Source organism: Mus caroli, chromosome 12, assembly GCF_900094665.2.
Source record: "Mus caroli chromosome 12, CAROLI_EIJ_v1.1, whole genome shotgun sequence".
Lineage (NCBI taxonomy): Eukaryota > Metazoa > Chordata > Mammalia > Rodentia > Muridae > Mus > Mus caroli.
Genome location: NC_034581.1, coordinates 26537828 through 26552168, shown reverse-complemented (window position 1 = coordinate 26552168; position 14341 = coordinate 26537828). Strand labels below are relative to the sequence as shown.

At 45.3% G+C, this 14341-nt stretch overlaps 1 protein-coding gene across 1 annotated transcript in view; it reads left to right on the top strand.

The window, feature by feature from the left end:
* Tpo (thyroid peroxidase) overlaps nucleotides 1-14341 on the top strand; it is a 69401-nt gene that overhangs the window by 32653 nt on the left and 22407 nt on the right. The window contains exons 10-13 of the mRNA XM_021179498.1: nucleotides 1425-1595; nucleotides 5079-5316; nucleotides 7344-7552; nucleotides 8846-9016. Of these exons, the coding sequence (XP_021035157.1) occupies nucleotides 1425-1595; nucleotides 5079-5316; nucleotides 7344-7552; nucleotides 8846-9016 (789 nt within the window). The remainder of the gene's footprint in view (nucleotides 1-1424; nucleotides 1596-5078; nucleotides 5317-7343; nucleotides 7553-8845; nucleotides 9017-14341) is intronic.

Sequence of the window (14341 nt, the reverse complement as noted above, 5' to 3'; positions counted from 1 at the left end):
AAAAAAAAAAAAAAAAAAAAAAGGCAAATAGAGGCCGAAGGACAACCTCAGATGTAATCCTTAAGAAAGCAATTCACTTCCTTTGAGAAAAGGTCTTGAATTGACCTGAAGTTCACCAATTAAGATAGACTGACAAACAGCAAGCCACAGGAATCCCTGTCTTTGCCACAACAGCACCATAATTACAAGCACACAACCATCACACCCTACAATTATTCCCCTGGGTTCTGAGGAGCAAACCTGAGCTCTTATGCTTGCTGTGCATCTCACTTTACCCACTGAGCCATACCCCCACCCTGCCCCCCACTCCCAGTCCAGCCCAGCGTTCTAAGTTTTTTAAAAGGTGACATGTTCGTGAGAAACGCCTTGACTCACATCTGGAGCTCAGGATAGATTATCCAGGTAGAGTATGCTCTCTTTGTGTTTGGAGACAGAGAAGTAAAAGTGTCCTGGTGGTCATGCCTCATAGATGGTGCTGTCATTTCTTACCCATTAAGCACTATGCCCGTTTTCTAGTGAGACCAGCACTGTGAGCTGCAGAGGATGCTGGCATTTGTAAACAAAAACAAAAACAAAGAACAAGCAAACAACAGTAACAACAAAACCCTGCAGCTCTCTGGCTCTTCTCTGGAGGATTGTTTTCATGCTTCCCCACATCTTTCATTCTGCCCATCCCCACCCCCATGTTCATCCTGCCCCTCTGATCATTTCTAACCTGGCTCCAAAGTAGATGCAGAGACAGGTTGGAGGGAAGAGATGATGGCAGCTGACATCATTTCCCTCACCACTGATAATCACGTTGCTTTCATGCAGACCATGAGAAGGGAGGTTTTGGGGATCTTCCCAAGTCACTCTACCCAGTTCAAGATGTATTAAACATTTGCCATTGTGTGGGGGGTAGAGGGAGGGAGGTAACCCAAGGGAACTGGCCTCTCAGTAGATGTTATTGCATGTAACTCTGGATTCGTGCAGCTAAGGAGGGCGAGACCTGAGAAATGGCTGCTTTGCTTCCTTTGAGGCCCTCTGGGAGGATGGCCCAGACTTCAGTGGATTATAGAGCAAGGTTTCTGAGAAACTGAGAGTTGGCCAGAGCAGGCCACATCTTACTGCTCCAGGCAGTGGAGGCCAGTGAGGATTTCCTCTGACTCTCAACATTCTGCTGCTGAGAAGTGACTAATAATGAGCCCCAGTAACATAACCTTGCTTACGTCCCTGAGGTGCTGAAGGTGCATCCTTGGCACATGGTGGCTATTAATAGCAGTGTCCTAAAGAACCTGGAAATCTTGGGATCACGTAAGGTAATTTTGTGAAGGTACACAGACATTTACCAGTAAATGTGCCTTATAACTGAGAATCCATCCTGGGTCCCCAGAACTCAGCAGGGCCCTGGGGACCTCTCTTGATTTGTACGTGGTGTCTTTCAGGTGGTTTGGATCCTATAGTGAGAGGCCTCCTGGCAAGACCAGCCAAGCTGCAAGTCCAGGGGCAGCTGATGAATGAGGAGCTGACCGAGAGGCTCTTTGTGCTGTCTAACGTGGGCACCTTGGATCTGGCATCACTGAACTTGCAGAGAGGCCGGGACCATGGCTTACCAGGTTGGTCGGTCTAGAGATGGTGTGGCTCAGTGTGTGCCAAAGGAAGAACTCTCGGGCTCAGTCTCTGGTATAAAGCAAAATGACCAATGCACTGCCAGTTTCAGAGGAGTAGATTTGTAGGTTTTGTTTGTTTACTTGATTGTTTGGTTAGTGTTTGTGCTTTTAGATAAGGTTTTGGATGTAGCTCATGCTAGCTTCGAACTCATGATCCTTCTGCTCCAGCCTCCCAGGTAAGTGGGATTATAGGTATGTACCAAGCCTGTCACTAACTACATAGCTGTATGTAGACTGACTCCCCACAAACGCCACAGAAGAGTCTGTGCCTCTATCTGTGAAATGTGTTTGAGATGTCTTTTCTGATGTGTTTCCTTGTATTCTCTGAGGAAAAGTCCCAGTCTGCAAAGGGCTTCCAACTACAGAACTACAAAGGCTCTCCCAGGACCCTCATGGAGTCAGCACCACACAAGTCCATGGAGCACTCAGGGTTCCCACACTGATGCCTGGCCTAACTCAGAGGCACACTCACAGGGCCAGTGGCCAGTGTCCTCTGCCCTATGACTATGTGTGAGAAAAGGCCCTATTTGCAGATGCTATGACCCAGGCTGCCATTCTGAAGCTCTGACTGCGGAGTCCAATGCAGTTGATTTCATCCTTCTGAGTCACTTTTTCCCTCATTGCAGCCTTCAAAGGGACTGTAGCAGCTTGGATCTGGAGAGCGTGTATATACTGGGAAGTTATAGAAAGGGTACCCTCTGTGTGTGCTGGCAGGCCGCATACCCTCTGTACTTCACCCTGAGCTCTGGGTGTACTTGCTTTCTCCGAGCTGTTGAAGTCTATTTCTGCTGCTTACAGCCCCTGAGAAATCTCTCTTCCAATATTCAAGTGTAATTCATCTGCTCTTTGTGCTTCAATTGTCCTGAAAGTAAATGATCGTTCAAGTGGATATTTAATGAAGTAACTCCTATACTTCCCCAGCCTCTGCAGTAACCAGTGGGAATATATGTTTTCATATAAATCGAATTCACCGATTTTATTTTGCTTGCCATGAGATTATGGGATCTGTGAGGGTCTGGCCTAAAGCAGCCCATAATGGAGTCAAAATGCTATGGGACGTGTCAGGACTCAGGAGACAGGAAAGGAGAAAGCTGTCATCTTGCTAGATGGCTCCTGAGAGACATGATTGAGGTGACCCAACTGAAATTAGAGAACAAAGAGAGGACTTCCTGGTGCGCCACCACTTACCAGGTCCAGCTTTGTACAGCAGACACTGAATTGAGATAGAGCAATCTTCTTGACCAGGAAGCTCAGAAGTCATTACTATAAAAATGTAGTATGATGTTTGGCTGCATCAAATACCAATGCAGACACTCCCCCTACACACACACGCACGAGCACACACACACACACACACACACACACACACACACACACACACACACAGCTACATTAAACAGACTCCAGCTTCTCCTGAATCAGAATGGAGGGAGCTGCCATCGTCACGCTCCCACCAATACCATCGGATGGCAGTGCTCATAATCCACAGACTTTAAATCTCACTGGTGATTTTTCCTCACTTTGGCTTTTATTTGCTGTCACATGTTACCTCTGTGTTTTTCCCTGTAGCTAGGGGCTCTCACACCCCATTCAATGGCTCAGCAAGGCTCTTGTCACTCCAGCATCACTTCCCAGACTCTGCACGATCATTTCTTCAGATTCTACCTTATCCACACATGGGGTTCACCATGAGTCCTCAAAGTATTTATCCCATTAATGCCTCGTCACCCCTATGGAGACCTGGCCTAGTCCTCAATGCATTTCTCTGTGTGTGTTTATACAATACGTGCTGAGCGTCAAGGTGCAGAAAGCAGTGAAAATAACACAAGGCAGACTCTAACAGAATGCTGATGGCAGGATGGGCAGGTGAAGGGAGTGACAAGGAACTGCTGCCTGCTCAGTGCCTCAGGGCGGAGTCCCACAGCAGACTGTGGCTGGCATCTCCCATCACTGTCAGGAGGAAGAGAGACTTCTGGAAGAAGTCCAGATGAGGAGGATGAGGCCAAAGGCAGCCTGTAAGGAGGGTACTGGAAGATGATGTCATGTATCCAGTGAAGAAAGCAGCCCAGCAGAGCCAGAGCACTACCTGTAGGGTCAATGGGGAGTGAGAGATGCTGGGACCATGAGGCCAGGGATGGCCTTTTCCAGCAATGATGAAATCATCCTCAAGCTGTGAGGAGCCGCCCTCACATTCGCCATTATAAGATGGCGCTGACACCCGTGTTCTAAGTAGTAAACAAGCAAGCTGCGCATGTGCCAGGGTAGCTTTCCACTCCATGTGCTCTGCCTTCCCCGTGACAACTCCGGTCGATGGGCTGCAGCCAATCAGGGAGCGACACGTCCGAGGCGGAGGACAATCCTCCATAAAAGGGATGGGGCTCCTCCATTTTCCGCTCTCTTCTCCACTGGCTCCTGAAGAAGTGAGCATCAAGCAGGTAGAGAATCTGCAGAGACAGTCACATGAAGAAAGATAGGCATGTACATATGTGTGTTCTGTGTGTGTTTGTGTGTTTGTCTGTCTTTCTGTCTGAGTGTGTAAGATAGTGTCTGTGAGTATATATAAGAGAGTGTGTGTCTGTGAGTGTGTCTGTGTAAGAGAATATGTGCTTGTGTGTGTATAAGAGAGTGAATATGTATACAATAGAGTGTGTGTCTGTGAATGTATATGTGTGAGTGAGTGGGTGAGTGAGTGAGTGAGTGAGTGTATAAGAGAGTGTGTGTCTTGTTGTGTGGATATATGTGTATAAGATAGCATGTTTCTATGTGTGAAAGAGAAACTGTGTCTGTGTAAGAGGGTATGTGTTTATAAGTGTGTATGTGTATGTATGTGTGAGGAGTACATGTGTATAAGAGTATGTTAGTGAGTGAGTGTGTATAAGAGGGTATGTGAGTGAGTGTGCCTAAGAGAGTGTCTGTGTTTATGAATGTATATGTAAAAGTGTCTATGTTTGTATGTGTATGTATGCGTGAGGGAGACAGAAACAGAGGGAGAAACAGAGAGAGACAGAGACAGAGAGAGGAGATTCCTGGTGTGCTCCTGTTCTCCACGAGCTCTCAGTGCCCTTCTGGAGCATCCTCAGCTCTGAAAGCAGTGTGACCTGCCAGCAGAGTTCTGCAGGGAAAGACTGGCCAGTCAGAGTATAACTCCACTAAAGAGTTTTGACCTGGTACCCTTTCTAACTCCAATTCACATTCACCCCCCAAAACACACTCATTGTAAGAGCTTCTAGTCTATGCTATATAGTCTGTCCTGTTGAACTCCATAGCACTGAATGTCATGCCACAACAGCAGGGTCACTCTGCAGCAGGGACTAGCAGACAGGGCTGTATTTCTGCAACCCTGGCTTCCAGGGGTCAGCAGAACCCATGGGTAGACTGGTCAAGCTTAAATCCCTGTAAAGTCAGACCTATGCTCTCTTTCTTGTACAGACTATAATGAATGGAGAGAGTTCTGTGGCTTGTCACGCCTGGAGACACCAGCTGAGCTGAACAAGGCCATTGCCAACAGAAGCATGGTCAACAAGATAATGGACTTATACAAGCATGCTGACAACATTGACGTCTGGTTGGGAGGCTTGGCTGAAAAGTTCTTGCCGGGGGCCCGCACTGGTCCACTGTTTGCATGTATCATTGGGAAGCAGATGAAGGCTCTGAGGGATGGGGACAGGTCAGTACCTGTGGCAAAGTATTTGTGGTATGCACTCTGGGCATAACACAGGGCTCCATATTAGACTTGAATGGAGAAGTAAGGTCTGGGCTCAAGTGCTTAAGTGACCCTGGACAGGTTTTCTCTCAAATGTATCATCCTTGATGATAAAATGAAGTTGTCACCACACAAAAGGACCACAAGACATAAAGAATATCTTGTTCACTTAAAAACATGACCATTGTTTTCCCATACTTCTAGTCATGAGGATGAAAAGGCATGTAACTCAAACTGTGACAACCTAAAGCTTCCATCTTTGACCATTCTCTGGCACCACACATACTGAATGCATGGGCCTGCCTTGGTGACTGTGTGGACCCCTGCTAGTGCCCTGGAGCAGTCTCCAGCCAAACAGACTCAGTCCTGCTTCTCCACTGTGCCTTGACCTCCATCACCTCACAGTTGCCTGTCCTTGCACTTCCTCCTTCCTCCTTTCTCCTTCCTCCTTCCTCCTTCCTCCTTCCTCCACTTTAACCTAAAATTTTGTACGTCCTGCACCCAGAGGAGGTTAGGGAAGCAGAGTCATTTATCAGTGCGCCCCATGGTATGACACCAGAGAGTGACCAGCAGAGTGCGAACCATGAGCCATTACAATTATGGAGCCACACATTAAAAAACAATGAATCATTTCTTTCTGGTATCTTTTAAGTAAGCAACTCTATCTATCTATCTATCTATCTATCTATCTATCTATCTATCTATCTATCTAATGTATATGAGCATACTGCAGCTGTCTTCAGACACAACAGAAGAGAACACTACAGATGATGGTTGTGAGCCAACCATGTGGTTGTTGGGAATTGGACTCAGAACCTCTGGAAGAGCAATCAGTGCTCTTAACCTCTGTGTCATCTCTCCAGCCCTCATTCTGGTATTTTTAAAAGTTCCCACATACTGGATTCTCTCTTTGCCTGCCTCCTCCTCCATCCATCCCTCTCTCCCCATTAGAGTGCTTTTCAGGCATAGCTCAGATTTTAGCCACGCCCTTCATACTCTTTCATTGCCTTTGCTAGAAATGTTAGCCATTAATTTCTAGGATACAGCATTTCTCACACCTTCGACACCTGGAAGAAATCCTGGAAGTTTTTTTTTATCTTCCTTGAAACTGTGTCTTTAGAAAAATGATGTGGCTTGACATAATTAGGACAGGAGAAGACACAAGCTTGGTAGGCAGCTCATTTCCTAAGCTCCCTTGAGTATGACATGACTTTTGGGTCATGTTCAATGGCAAAGTCCAAGAGCCTCTGGCAGATGTTAGAGTGATGCTGGGATTTTTCACCCTAGTGTTTATGACTGGATGTCTCCAAAAAGCAAAACTCCAGTCAACCAAGTGGAGAATCTGTCCAGGCATGTCTCTGATGTCTGATTCTCACGAGCCTTGCGTGTTGTGGCTACCCTATGACAGGATTCTCCATGGGGATGTTCAGTGCATGAGGAAACAGAAATAAAGGAGGCTCTTTCACGTGCTGTCCAATACATCTGGGGTCCTTTTGCAGGTTTCAGCTCCTTCTCCCCTCTTAAGGGAATGTGTTCCCAAGTAAGAATGAAGACATGGTTTATACGGTAAAGGGCTATGGAAAATTGGAGCTTTGTCCATGATATTGATATTCTGAGAACTAACATTATTTTCTTTCTCTCTGATGTCCCTGGTTTGGGGGTGGGATAGGAACAAGAATCAAACTTGGACCTTGGGCTGAGCAGCACCTCTCCCAGTGGCTGATGTTGCTGTTGCTGCCCTTGCTTCTGAGGCAGAGCTGCACCCATACAGACTCAGGATAGCCATTCCAATACAAGTTTGACAGCTTGTGTCCCCTCCCACAGACAGCCTCATGCCCTCATTTTCTCCTCCAAGTCTCTGATGCCAGATTCTCATGAGCCCTGTGTGCTGTGGCTACCCTATGACAGGATTCTCCATGGGGGTGTCAAGTGCATGAGGAAACAGAAATAGCAGAGCATGCCACCCCACTCACATGCCCTCTCCTGTGTAGGTTTTGGTGGGAGAACAGCCATGTCTTCACAGATGCTCAGAGGCAGGAACTAGAAAAGCATTCACTACCTCGGGTCATCTGTGACAACACTGGACTCACCAGAGTACCTGTGGATGCCTTCCGTATTGGAAAGTTCCCCCAAGACTTTGAATCCTGTGAGGACATCCCGAGCATGGACCTCGAACTATGGAGGGAGACCTTCCCACAAGGTAACTCCAAGCCTCTTGTTATTTTATTGTGACACTAATGTCAGTTTAACCTCTCAAAGAGACCAATTTTAAACCTGTCCTGCTGAGAAAGTACCAACGAGACTGAGCCTTGTCTTCTCCTATAGAATGGTAGCACCCCCAGCAAAACCAAAGAATCAGAGCAGAGAGGTCTGCCACCGTTGGCAAGCCTGTGTTCTATCTAGGTTCATACACTGTGCTTGGGAATGGCTGGGAACTGGCAACCCTCAGATCCTCCTCCTGTCATGGGCTTTGTGCCCATGAGATTTGAGCATTCCTCTAGAGTTCTGGCAACCATGGATGAGAACAGAGCCTCCTGGGATCCTGCTGGCTCAGTCTTCCTGGCTAAGGAGCAGCAGATGAGCTTTCATTTAAAAGCAAGTAGTGACTGACATTTGGCTACATAGAAAAGATGTAAGACTGAGCCGGGACCTACAGATTCTGAATGTTTAATTAGCAAAGTAAATGTTCTCACCTTGTTTTTAGCTCTATACATGCTTAGGACAGACTGAATTATATCTCATGAATTACCACTGACTCAGAATATTTATTATTTTCACATGTATGCAGGTGTATGTGTGTGGTGTATGTATATTGTGTGGATCTTGCATGTGTTTGGGTGCACATTTGTGAACACATGCATCTGGAGACCTGAAGCTGACGTTGAGTGTTCTCAATCTAGATTCATCTTACTTTATTGTGGCATGATCTCCCACTGATTGTAGAACTCCCTGGTCTGGCTAGCCAGGTTGCTCTGGGAGTTCCTTGTCTTTGCCTCTTGTGTTCTGGGATTGTGGTCAGATTGCCATGCTCAGCCAGACACGGGCTCTGGATACCCAAACTCTGATCCTCACACTTGCACAACAAGCAATTCACCCACTGAGGAATTTTCTCAACCACACAAAGTATTTACTCTTTCATTAACTATGACATCAGATTTGTGCCATGTAAGACTTGGCTTCAAGTGGGAGCAGAGGAATTAGCTACATGGCAGGCATTTCTTTAAGGCCTAGAACCCATTTGCCAAAAGAAATGCAGGGATGCCAATTGAGAATGACACACAGACAAACTTATTAACCACTTCCATCCCAGGCTAAGAAATGACCAAGGAAACCTCTCTGAAGCCTCCATCTCCAAATGTAATGCTATGCAGATACAGGGTATTGGGATGTAAAATTTTAATGAAAAGGTGCAGCTCTGCCCACAGTAGGGCTGGTGGTCTAGAGTCTTTCTTTCTGGTGGCCTTACTGCATTTTGACCTTCCACATTCCGCAGATGACAAGTGTGTCTTCCCAGAGAAGGTGGACAATGGGAACTTTGTGCACTGTGAAGAGTCTGGGAAGCTGGTACTTGTATACTCCTGTTTCCATGGATACAAGCTGCAGGGCCAGGAACAGGTCACATGTACCCAGAACGGATGGGACTCCGAACCTCCTGTCTGTAAAGGTCAGTGGTGTCACGTGGTGTGGTTAACAATAATTACAATACAATCTATTTCCCTGTGAAAAACATCAGATCCTTTAGCAAAGCATTACTCTGAGCACAGGTATCCCTAGAGCTGACCTGGCACTGAGGAGAAAGAATGTCTTTCTGTTGTCCATATCTCATTGCTTTCTCCAGATGGCAAAACATGGAGACAGTCACTTCAAATCTGGACTCATGGTGATTTCAACAAGGAGGGAAGAAAAGGAGCTAATAAGTTCTAGACAAGGTTAGGGACAGAATTTTCAGACCCTTTTCCCCAAATGAAATAGCAGAGAAGGTTCTCACTCCTGGTACCCATAGAAAGACCCAGAACTATCACGCCTTGGAGCACTGCCTTCCCAGCTGTGTTCTTGGCCTCCTCAGGCTCAGGAAATCAATTTCCTGAGAGCAGAAGGAAGCAGGCACTCTCAGGTCCTACTGTAAGGTCTCCCCTGACTTCCTCCATCCACTTCTCTCTTATGACTGTGCAGAGTAGGAATCCCCCCCCCAATATGGTTGGGAAGCTGGCAAGAGTGTTAGCCTCTTGAGGAAACGCCTGAGTCCTGGGTTTTGTCTGCAGAGACAAGTCTGTGAGAAAGGATACACCCAGGCTCTAGTTCCCTGCCAATGAGACTTATTGATACCTTAGGGAAAGATTTTAAGTAAAATCTTTCAGTTTTACTTAAAATCTGCCTCCTATAAGTAGCACTTCTGCCAGGGGCATGGAGCAGTGAAAGAAGACACAGAGGCCCTGCTTTTAGAGAAAATATATTGTCTCAGTGTCTGTCAGTCACATCAATAATAGATTCCTGAACAGGAGACAGAGCCTGCATTCCAAGTGTTCCCACAGAATGGGAGACATTTAGCAAAGTCTCTGAATGCAGAGGTGATATCATGAAAGAACTTGGCTGGTTTGCAAACAGAGATAAAAATCCAAAGTTTTGTTTTCTTTTTAAGAGCTATGGAAAGCTGGTATGACTCGGTGAACATGACAGACACCTCTTAACTCCCACATCCAGTTTCTGAGGCTGAGCTTCAGTTTGCATCTCCTTTGGCACAAGGATGAGCATTTCATTTTAACTTTGAAACCCATAGTGGTTTTCTCTTGAAAGGTTATAATGTTAATCACTTTTAAACCCTGAATAATAAAGAAGAGGGTCAAGGCTCAGCCTTGGCCATGATTGACTCCTGTGTTCTGCACACCATGACAGACAGTCATGTTGGGTTCCCCCAGTGCATAACTGTAGTCTAAGACCAGGACAAGGAAGAGAGGAAGCAGAGATAGGAAAATTGTCTGGCAGCCTGGTGAACTAGTTGCCCAGGAATCAATGGGTCTGAAGCCTACCAAGTAAGAGATGAAAGCTACTGAAAGAATACACTAATCTGACCTGGATCCTGGGATGTAAACCAACAATTCCACTCCCCCAGACTTGTACCAGTAGAAAGTGGGCTGTGAAGGCCCAGAGCTGACAGACTCCCCAGTTCTGTTTAGGATCTGATCATGAGCCACAGTGGACCAGGGAACAAGGCCAAGGACTTTATCACTCAGAACACAGAGATTCTCTCCCAGAAGACAGAATGCCCGTGGAAAGAATGATAGAAGACCAGATGTTCTATGAAGTGGCAACATCTGTGTGCAGGTGTTGTTTCTGACACCTGCTACTTTGATCACTCTGAATTATCACATTTTGTAGTTAATCTTCATTAACATTATGACAAACCTCAAAGCTTTCATGCTGGTTTGGCTTAGCAATTAAAAAAATATATATTCACTTTACTAGAATTGCAGGTTCTCCCCACTGGTGGTGTCTCACTAGGCTGTGAGCCCCCAGGGTTTGGCACAGTGATATTCTATGGTTGACCAGCCCTGGGATGCTCATATCTTAGCCTGTACACCTTACTTCATTTTGTCTAAAAATCTGAACTTTTGCATCCTCATTCAGGCTGTTTGCTTTAAGATTTATGACTGCAAAAGCCTGGCTAAGGAAACCTGTACCTGTTCTCAGCCTGCTTGGGTGGACCTCCTGAATATGAGCCGACATAACAGTTCACAGGGCTCCTCTTAGATGAAATTTAAAAGTAGGACACCCGTCCTGCTTCCACCAGACAGTTTTATCTCATAGAGGTCACTGGGGTTTTTATCGCCAGCCCACATCCTTCAGCTGTTTTTATCCTAACTCTTTACTTCTAGAGTGTCTAGCTCCCCAAACTTAAAGAAGTTGTGTGGTACAATGAATGGTCACAAGGTACTAAGGACTTAGTTACCAGTTACCATTGGCTTAATTTCTAAGCTTCCTGGGTGCTTCTAATTATAGGAGCATCAGGTGACATGGCCTCAAATGCAACAAGTGAGCTCGTAGTGTAGATGCAGTGAGCAGAAGACCCGACATCCAACATCCTCTTTTCAGACCAGCAGCCTTACAGGGCCAATGAGATTAAATTGGCCTGGCCTCTGAGACACTGCAAAGCCAAGTGTGTTAGGAGTGAGGCACCTGCTGGGCAGTACTGACTGTGACCTCTTTCTCCAGTGCAATAACTCCACAGCCTCACACCAGATTGGCTCTTTGAGAAGCTAATTACTCTGCCCCTTAAGGTCACTCAGCTTACTCCTGCCTCCAACTCTTCAAATGTACAGTGAGAATGGCCGTGGGATCCAGCTCTTTGGTGTCTGTTTAAATTGATTAATGAGTGTACAAGATCAAGAACAAGGCCTAGTGCCCTTTCAGCACACCATGAAATACCATGCTGAATACATTAAGGAAGGTCTGCTAGTACTGTAGACCAAGTTTACCCAAGATATTCCACTGAACGAAAACAGAAGTGACAAGAGTCGTATGTATGTCTATATGAGAATCCATTCTGATTTGTTCAGAAGAAATGGTACCCATTTTCATGGGATGCACAGATAAAGGTCTTCATGAGCTTGCAAAGAACATGGCAGGAACTGAGACCTTATAACAGCAGGAGTTTCTGCAGAGCAAGATGGGAAGAAGGAATAAAGAGAGAGTGATTGTTTTATGAATACAATCCATGTTTTCTGCTATCCTGTTTTTATACTATTTTGTACACAAATCATGGAGGTGCATTGAGAATACCTTCTAGGTGCAAAACTGTTCACACTTACAGGTGTCTACACTAAATCTTACCCCTAACTACATATATCCGAAGAAGGAATTACAAGGAAACAAACTAAGCCTTTAAGAATGATAGACTAAATATTTTTGTGGTAAGTTGACATCAATATGTGTCTAAACAACCTCCAGCCAGTTGTGAATCCACATGACTGGCTACAGAGGAAGAGTTACAAGCTTAAGTACTTGACATAGAAAATCCAATGAGATTATTTTATCTTCTCTCTTCAAATCCCATTTAGCCTCTAAAATCCATCTATGATGGCTTGAATGAGTTGACACCTATACTCTCAGCGGGTGGTGTTTTGACAGTCTTAGGAGATGTGGTTTTGATGGAGAAAGTGTGTCAATAGGGGCAGGCTTTGAGAGTTCAAAATCTTGTGACATTCCAGTTTTGCTCTCTGGTACTTGTGCTCTTAGCTGTTTTAGCCACCATGCCTGCCTGCTGCTACACTTCCCTACCATGATGGATAGCATCAGCACAAATAAACCCTTCCTTCAACAAGTTGCCTTGGTTATGGTATTTTATCACAGTAATGCAAACGTAATGAACACAGATGGTGTTCGTACTATGAAGGGGCTATTGCTATGCCAGACATGAGCACAGTGGGCTTTGGAGAAATGTAGAAGACCTTGGAACTTAGGGCTAGAAAAGTAGTTGGATGCTGTAGTGTGGCTTAATGATCCTCTTATTAGGGTCTTGGAGGATAGTCATGATGAGAGTGCTATAGACTGTGGAAGCCCACACCAAGAGATTGTAGAGGAGAAAAACAGTAACTGGGCTAGAGATCATTATTGTAATAATTTGGTAAAGTTGTGATCACTTTCTGCCCTTGTCCTAAGAACTTGCCTGGGAATAAATTTAAAGGTGATGGTTTAATTTATGTGTTAAAAGAGATTTTTAAGACACGCTAATATTGATTCTAGCAAATGGTTGTTAGTAATCACTCTTCTGCATGTCTCTAATGAAAATCAGTAAGGAGGACAAAAGGAAATCTCATATGATTCGGGGGCTCTAGAGTCCACTGCAGGCTGGTAGGAAACTTTCCAGTGTTATTCACATGGTTCTGGTTTTAGAATCATGAAGGATGTGAGAGTAAAGAGGTCATGGAATCTTCCCCTACAGTCTCAGAGAGCCACTGAGGTCAGACAGCGTGTGGCAGGGGAGTCCCTACTTGAAGGTCCTTAAGGGATCAAGAGATCCTAAAAGGTCATTGCATAAAGCTGTGAAAATGAAGCCTGTATTTCAGTGAAGATAACAAGATGTTTCATATACCACAGCAACAGAGTATCTGCCAAGGAGAGCTGAACACAGGTAGTAGAGGGAGAGAGACAGAGACAGAAAGAGACAGAGACAGAGCGACAAAGACAGAGGTAGTAAGAGACAGATAGGCAGACAAACAGACAAACAGACAAGAGGAAGGGCAGATATGTCTAAGCCTTTTGACATCAAACATGTAGCTACAGAATTTAGTATTTTCCGTGTTGAGTTTTGGTCTTGCTTTGGTCCATTCTTTTCTCACCATACACTTTTCCTCCCTTTTGGAATGGCAGTGTATATTCTATGCCATTATGTATTTAAAGTATGCAATTTGCATTTTGAGTTTACAGGGGTTACAGATTAGATATTGCCTTTAGTCTCAGAAAAGATGCAGGCTTTGGATGTTTAAACTATGTTAAAACTCAAAGACTATGAAGACTTTCAGAGTTGGACTAAATGCATTCTGCATTATGATATGGCCATCAGCCTATGGGGTACAAAGAGTAGAATGTAGTGTTTTGGATAAAATGTCTCCCATAGTCTTGGGCATTTAAGTAATTGGTCACAGTTGATTTCACTGTTTGGGGAGGCTCATCACATATGTGCCAAGTTTCAAACACAGGACAATTGGCTAAGGTAACATATCAAAGCGGACCTGGCCTCCAGGTTCTCCCAGCATCCCCTATTCCCTACCTGTTACAGGGTATTGCTGGTATATCTCACCCTCTATCCTGATCTTGTCAGCCCAGGGACTGGACTGCCCTTTCCCCAGAGACTCTTCCCTTCCTTTGGCCTGCTGGATGCTGTCCTTGGCTCCCCTCTCTCCCTCATAAGGGATAAGTGCATCTATTTCTATGTCTGCTTTCAGGAATAAACAGATCTGTGAAGATATGCTCATGGTGATCTGAGGACACA